Genomic DNA, 7,669 nt, shown 5'->3' with positions numbered 1-7,669 from the left:
GGTCCGGTCCGGAGGCAGCGGGACTGCCCGCAGGAGAACGAGCATCTCTGAGGCGTGTCGTTTCACACACCTAATGCATTGTGTGTGTGTGGGTTCAGACCTCGGCATCACACCCCGATCTCTGTGTTCCAGTTTTTTCTGTATGGCACAGCTGGACACGTAGTGAGAGCCCATCGATGGACTTGGAAGCTAAAGATGAAGAGGAAGAGAGTCTGCAGACAGCTTTCAAAAAGCTGAGAGTAGATGCAGCAGGGTGAGTGTAATTTGTTGGGTTTTTATAACATATTTGTATTTCTTTTCTGTTACTTTGAATCTCAAAACAAGTCATTTGGTGAGAGTTTCCTTATGTCCCAAGAGGAGACAACTGCATCGCTCCACGTGCAGTGGAGTCATTACAACTGCCCGAGAGGCGAAGCGGTGCCTTATTACTAGCTAATTTTGACACAATGTCCGACTGAAATTACACAGCGACTGTGTGAAATGACTGACTTTGCTGTTGTGATACCCAGCACCGTGACAGAGTGTACCCAAAATGTGCAGCGTAAGTGTCTTTCTTAGGAGCAGGAGTTAATAAAATTATGCAGTCTACTTTGTGAGGCCTTAGGAATTCGCAGACACAAGAGAAGGCTTTGTACTGACAGTTAGTGTTACCTTGTGCAGTTGTCTCCGCAGCCATCAGTACAGAATCACCTGGCTGGGAGAGACCTTTAAGACCATCGAGTCCAACTATTCACCCTGCACTGGCAGGGTCCCTAAACCATGTCCCTCAGCACCACATCCACACGGCTGTTAAACCCCTCCAGGAATAGGGACTCCACCACCTCCCTGGGCAGCCTGTCCCAATGCTTAATGACCCTCTGTGTAAAGAGATTTTTCCAAATATCCAACCTAAATTTCCCCTCATGCAACTTAAGGCGAGCTCGTGACTTCCTCTGCATGTTAAAATACATTTTGCTTAGCTGCTTGTTCCCTGTGCTTCAGGAGGTCTCCTGTTAGATGTGGAAAAATCAGCTGTTCTCTGACAAGGAGCTGTGCCTCTGGAGCAATCCACTCCTGATGCGTCACCAGTGGCAGACCAGTGCAGTTCTGGTTGACTCCGGTCGCACCTGCTTAGGCATAGGAAGACCTTGCTTTGCAGGCCTGTGTTCCGAGCAGCTCCGCTCTTGTGACTAACCCCTTAAGATCCACTTTGGGCAGAGTACTTGGGCTCTTCTCCTGGAATTTCAGCCTTGTGTCTTATCCTGCTCTCCCGTGTTCCACATCACACGTGCAGCCGCCATCAACCCAGACTCGCCTGCAGAGGCAGTTATGTTTGTTGTCCAAGGCCAGATGTGTTTTTCACTCCGTGTTTATCTGGGAAATTAATGAGAAATCAATTAGTAATCTGTCCCTGCCTATTGTGCCTCATCCTCTTCTCCACTGCCGCCTCCTCAGCCTGCTGCGGCGGGTCCCGGACTTTGCAGTTTAGGTGAGGAGTCTGTCTTCAACAACTATTGTCTGACAAGAACATTTGGAACCCGAGCGGACATTCCTTTAGTGTGTCTGTTCGGTACAAACGGGGCATGACATCAGCCTCTGGGCGTTTTGGCCTCCTTTCATTTCATCTCACCTATCTTTAGGCGCTGGGCTGAGGTCAGTATGGCAGGAGTGGTTAGATGAGTCCGATATCCTGTTTCTAACCACTGCCTATAGAGGAGTCAGGGCTGCACACTTAAATGTCGTAGTTAAGGATCTAAAGTGAACAGGCTGCATCTGGAGCTCTGAAGCAGCATGTCCAGGCACTGCTGTAATGTGGCATTTCTCTTTATGCTCAGATGTGTGGCAGCTCTGTCTGTGGGTGACGGGACGATCCTCAGAACGCCGACAAGAGCAGCCATGGACGGAGCCAAGCAGCAGCCCGTCTCTTCGAAGGAAGCGTGGCATGGGTAAAGCACACCACCGTCCCCTGCACCGGGCACACGTGGCTGCCTGGAGACATTTAACACTTGCGTTCTGTTTCCAGTGAAAGTTGTTGATAATTATTTTCTGATTTGATTATTTTCTGGCTTGCTTCATCATACCTTTTCTCTCCTTTCTATCACCAGACTTTACCATAACTGTTTGATAAGATGCTTTTTAAGGGGCTTTCATCAAAGACCTTGAAACGATACTGCCCCTTCTCTTAGGGAGGGTGCCTAAAACTTTCTTCTCCACCACTTTCCTCATAAGTCCTTCTCTTCAAGTCTTAAGCCTTTGCAAGTCCCATCACCTCTTTCTTGGGTTATTTTATTCCTGTGTTGAAGCACCTGGATATTCAGTGTGATTCTGCTAGCAGCTCGAACCGGTGTCCAGGTTCTGCACTGCAGTTCCGTTTGGGATGACAAAGTGCCATCTGCTTAACGCAGAAGATCTGGGGGGAAGTGCCTTTAAACCAGGGCTGTTCATGTCTGTCTTCCCTTTGGGCGAGTCCCAGTCTCTTCTCTACTGTTCCTGTCAGAGATTGTCAGTGGCCAGTCACCTGATTTTTCTCAGCAGAATTAAAAAAAAGTCTTCTAAAACATTTTTTAGCCCCCTTTTAGAGCTTACTGAGCTATGGTGTAGATTCCAGAGTTAGCCCCTTGCTGCCCTGTTCTGACCCTGCAGGTGTGTGAGAAAGCCTTCCCGAGGATCGATGAGAGCCCCGCGACGCCGACGCTCCAAGTCTCCCATCCTGCATCCCCCCAAGTTCACCTATTGCAATGCGAAAGCCAGCAGCCAGCTGAAACACAAACCCCAGGCAGACACATCCAAGGGTGGCATCAGTTCAGACGTTTTTGTTGCAGCAGAACGCGGTACGAAAGACAGCCACGATCCTCACTTTGAGGCCAGTGATGACCCAGCTGCACCTTTGGAAGCTTTCACCACCCAAGAGCCTTTGGAGAAGCCAAGAGAGAATGGCCCTACTCTCCGCTCATCCTTTCAGAGCAGCTTGCATTCGAGCCAAACCTCCGATTTCCAGTCCTTATCCAAGCTTAGCAACGGCCGGCAGTGCCCTTGCACGGACAGGCAGTGCCGGTGCCGGCAGTGGCGCGCCATGGAGGTGTACTCCTTCTCCGGCCTGCGGAGCGTCCTGTCCGAGTGCGAGAAGGCGGTCCTCGGCGCCCGCGCCCGCTCCCTGCAGCACAGATCCCCCTGCGGCACAGCTTCCTCGGGGTCGCCTAGGTCTTGTTCGGAGCAAGCTCGAGCCTTTGTGGATGACGTGACTATCGAAGATCTTTCGGGATACATGGAATATTACCTGTATATTCCCAAGAAAATGTCTCACATGGCAGAAATGATGTACACTTGACTGGAAGCAAGAGAGTCCCGAGTCAGGGTTTGTTATAATGGTTGGGCTAAATGCCTCGTCAGTGCCACGTTTTCACTGTTGTGCGTTTGATCAGAAGTTTCTTTGCCTCATACAGTTTAGTTTTCTAATAAAATGAAAAGTGGAATATAGTTTCCAAGCTGAGTTCTAAAAAAGAATGCACTAAAGTCTCTGAATACCTTAACAAAAGCACTGTAGGTCAAATGAGCTCCCTTTGGGTTTTGCTTTGTGCTGCAGGTATTTAAGCTCTGTTTGCCGTTTTCACTATGTTTTGGGGGTTAAAAAAAAGCCTTTTGGGTTTTGTTCTGAAATTTTGCCGTGTTGGGAAGGTTCATTCTTAACACGTCCCAGTACTTAAGAGAAATGTTTCATAGCTACAGCCTGATGGTGCTCTAGAGAAGGATAAGGCGGCACTCAGAGTTCTGGGTGGGACGGAGCTCCTTTGCCTCCTCTCCCTGAGCACTCTCTAGCTGCTTTTTGGTCAGATCCCACTGTGAATGCTTCCTCCTCACAAACACGGTGGGAGGTCTGGGACACGCGGGGGTCGTTTGGACCCTTTCATAATCTAACTAGCTCGCTCTTAAGCAGTTCTATTTTTATGCAGATAAGTGATGCTCTTAGAAGCAAAAATATATTTTGTTATTTGTGCTTTACAGATGGAATAATTTAGGGGGGACCGAAGCGGGCTAGTGGGTTTTTTTGGTCTCAGAAGTGGAGGTGGTGAAGCCCTCCCTGCAGATTGTTTCTGTTTGATACACAACGCAGCGTGGATGTAGGGTAAACGAGACGTGTGTATCATACAGGCTTTGTGGTGTAGAGCTATAACATTCTTTCTGGTTGAAAATAGTCAAATAAAAAGATTTTGTTGCTGAGATTTGCATTAATAAATGTTTGTCAAAACCCAGCAAATTAGAGACTGAATAATTTGACTTTACACTGATCTCCCATCACAACTTGAAACCCCCAAGATTCTGCTCTCAGTGGCAGCTGTACGCACTTGCGAAACAACTGTGTTTGAATAAAATATGGCAATTTTTACTTACACACTTAAAAATGAGTGGTCAGCAAGGCAAGGAGACACGAGCAGTTGTATAAATATAGATGGCAGCAGATGCAGACAGCTGGCCTTGCGTCCTGTGCTAGAGAAGTCTTGAACGTTCTGGATGATACTCTGCCTGTAGATTTTATTCTAGCCATCCCCAATGACGCTACTGATCCAGGAGGTTCAGATTTAAAGTTCAAATAAGAGTACAAAACCAAAACAAAGCTGAATAAGAGTACAATTAAAACTGCTATTTTGCATTTAAGCATCATGCGATACTGGCTCGTACTCTCAAATTTAACTGATTTCTACATTTCCTCGGGTTAGTACTTGACCGTCACCATCCTCTCCCAGTGCTGCCCTGCATACCCACACAGTTCTGGTTCTCCCCGCTCCCCCTGAATTCTCCCTGCAGTACATCTGGTCTAACACGTACTTTGCTTTTAAACATAAATAACTGGCTGCTGCTGTTTTTCAGGGGCTATTTCTGCTTCAGCAGAGAACGTCTGCTTATGTTCCTGCCCACGGTTTTGTGCCCTCTTTAACGTCATACACAAAGTGTACACAGACCCCTGGAGATCTAGACCTTCACGCTGGTGTCACATAAAACTAGTAGTTGGGGCTGTTTTCACCCGTGGAGCAGGACAGAGAGCAGCAGAGCTGCTGTGTCCAGGGAGAGGGGGGGAAACTGCAGAGGCTGGACTAGTCCAAGACACAGGCTGAGGTTTAGGGCTGGGAAGTGAATGCAGGTTGCCCCAAGAGCAGGTTCTTTGGGCACATTTCCGCAGTGTCCTGGGCAGGACAGAAGTAACTGGTAGTGAGGGGGGAGGAGAAGGGGGAAGGAGAGGCAGTAACTCAGTGGTGGTGTATTCTGTCTGAATTACCATTTGTGTGAGTGTTTCAGCATGTCCAGCGCTGCCTGCGGCGCAGGAAGGCGAGAACCCAAAATATCTGCCCTGTAACCATCAGGCTCGTAGCAAACATTGAAACGTTGCTGCTGACACTCACATTGCTCAAACAGTCTCCTCTGGGTGAAGTGACGAGCTCTATGAGAGCCCCCAAGCCCAAACTTAACTGTTTTCTTCAAGTTCAGCTCACCCATTTCACTCTGGTAGCTCTGTGACTCCTGCTTGTCGCCTGCCCAAAACCGCAGGTGTTACCAGCAAACAGCAACTTCTCTGATGAACTTTGCTTTTCAGTGGCTTCCTCCTACCCCCAGCACTTGACAGGCTGCTTCCCTGTCTAGTTTCAGGACAAAACCAAAGCCAGATGCAGAAGGACACCCTGTGTCAGTGAAATCTGTGCCTCAGAAGGCAAACCGAGTCCTATCGGCAGATGCTGAATCAGGCCACCGGGAACAAATCGATGGAGCTGACTCTACAGCCCAGTTTCCACCTTCTTCTAGAACAGGGAAGGTGCTTCTGTGCCTGTGACCAGCTCTGCCTGCCTGCGCTGTCCCCTCTGTAACGTTTGCATCGGCCCTGAGACCACACGCCCGAATTGTGTGTTTCCAGCCCACCAGCACCAGCAATCCTGCCAACACCATCAGGTCCGGCCGCACGGCACCCCACGGGGAGCCCAGCATCAAGCCCTTTCTCAGGCAGGGAGGCTGGGGACAAGAACTGGGGGTGATCTCAAGGTCACACAAGGTCAGGGCACCTCAAAAAGGGGCTGGCACTCATCCTGCTCCTCAAGGCATGCTCAGTTCAGCAAGCCAAAACCCAGCTAAATAAACACGTGTCTCCAGAGGCACCGCGTACCTGCAGGACCCAAGGGATGGAGCGACTTGTCATTTTTTATTCCCAACGGCGCAGCATTAATTCATCATAAAATATGCCACTAGATGGGGCTTTCTGGACAGCAATACACAGGAGAAAAGGCTTCTGCCTGGTCGAGCTGCTCCTTTCCTTTCCTAAACCCAAAGGTGCCCCCTTCCAGCGAAAGGAGCCCCACAAGATGCTTCCTGGCTGGCCAGGGTTCTCCTGCACGGAGCCGGCAGGAGGGGAGGCTGCAGAGGGGACGCGATGGTACCGCACAATGGGGCCAGCTCTTTAAAGCTCAAGTTTTCTCTGCATTTGCAGCAGCGAGGGCCGCTGCCCTGATTTTGCAGCCCCAAAGCCGAGGCCGAGCAAGAGCTTTTCTCCGTGGGTGCCTCCAAGGCCAGCGGGGGGCCTTTGGCAGCACTTGGAAAGCCCTGGCCTGGGGAGGGAGGATGTTTTTGAGGGCTGCTGACTATGGGGGGAGAAGGCAGGGAGCAGGCAGGGCAGGACATAGCACTTCCCAGCCTCACCCCTCTGCTGTCACCCTCCTGCACACCCTCGGGGGCAGGACATTACAGCACCAAAGGATTCATTTCCATCCCCTAGTCCCCAGAAAATTGCTCCTTTCACTGTGTTCATCCAGCCTGGCATCAGTTTGCCCCTGCTCCCTCCCAGTGTTCTTGGGTGAAGTGTGCCTCAGTTTCCCCACTTGAACTGGCTCTGCTAAAACCTCCTGTTTCTAACCTCACCAGCTCCAGTATGGGTGGAGATGGGAGCTCCACAGGGAGGACCCACATTCGCACCCAGAGCCCTCTCTCAGTCCTGAGGCATGATCTGTCTCACTGCACCGGCACAGCCCTCTCCTCCATCATCCACAGAACCAGCCACTGCTGCCCCCAGCACTGGGCTCCCCAGCACTGGCAGCTGGTCCCATGTGTGGAAAATTATCTCCAGGCTGCCAGATTGCTGGAGATGTTGCGTGATGAAGCCAAGCATCATAAAACAGACCCAGATGTCCAGGTCGCCGTGCGCAGATTGGTGTCAGCTGCCTGCACGCATTTGCTTGCAAACCTCTGGGTGATGCTCGCAGCACCCAGAGAGCAGCAGCTCCTTCTGGAGCTCGCTGTGTGGAGGAAACCCAGCTGGTTGGTTGTGATACACTGTGCTAATTCTGCGAGTGACCCCCAGCCGCCCCTGCTTTGGAGCAGGAGGGTTTGTCTGGCTTGGCCCAGCAGCCCAGGGGCTGGTACAGCTGGGGCTCCTGGGCTTTACCCCGGTACAGGCTACATCACACCCTTTAGGCATCAATCACTCTCTGCTCTCCAGAAATCGCTGAATACCCTTAAAGAGCCATTGCTGCTTCTTGCCATAAAGGTTGCAGAGCAGGCAAGACACCCCCTGGACATTTTAAAGCTGGCCTCCAGCTGTTTATTTGTTATCTGCCTTATCTAGACCAGTCCAAAAAAATCTTGATCTCTGCTGCAAGATATTCTGAAGGCTCCTCAGGGGCTGGAGCTGCCCCGGATTGCCGAGCTGGCAGGC

The 7,669-nt window shown here is 50.7% G+C and overlaps 1 protein-coding gene across 1 annotated transcript; it reads left to right on the top strand.

The window, feature by feature from the left end:
• The first annotated feature begins 138 nt into the window (after positions 1–138).
• LOC104488318 (oxidative stress-responsive serine-rich protein 1-like) lies at positions 139–3,307 on the top strand. Its single transcript, XM_010133059.1, has 3 exons — positions 139–253; positions 1,815–1,925; positions 2,623–3,307. The coding sequence occupies exons 1-3, from the start codon at positions 177–179 to the stop codon at positions 3,305–3,307; spliced, it is 873 nt and encodes a 290-aa protein (XP_010131361.1). The 5' UTR covers positions 139–176.
• Positions 3,308–7,669: the final 4,362 nt, after the last annotated feature.

This window comes from Buceros rhinoceros, unplaced genomic scaffold, assembly GCF_000710305.1.
Source record: "Buceros rhinoceros silvestris isolate BGI_N320 unplaced genomic scaffold, ASM71030v1 scaffold32523, whole genome shotgun sequence".
Taxonomy (NCBI): domain Eukaryota; kingdom Metazoa; phylum Chordata; class Aves; order Bucerotiformes; family Bucerotidae; genus Buceros; species Buceros rhinoceros.
This window is presented reverse-complemented; position numbering and strand designations above follow the sequence as displayed.

Excerpts from the sequence above, each read along its gene's own strand:
- LOC104488318 (XM_010133059.1), top strand. The coding sequence starts at position 177 with ATGGACTTGGAAGCTAAAGATGAAGAGGAAGAGAGTCTGCAGACAGCT. Across the intron at positions 254-1,814 it reads CTGAGAGTAGATGCAGCAGG|ATGTGTGGCAGCTCTGTCTG; the intron begins GTGAGTGTAATT and ends CTTTATGCTCAG. Across the intron at positions 1,926-2,622 it reads TCGAAGGAAGCGTGGCATGG|GTGTGTGAGAAAGCCTTCCC; the intron begins GTAAAGCACACC and ends CTGACCCTGCAG.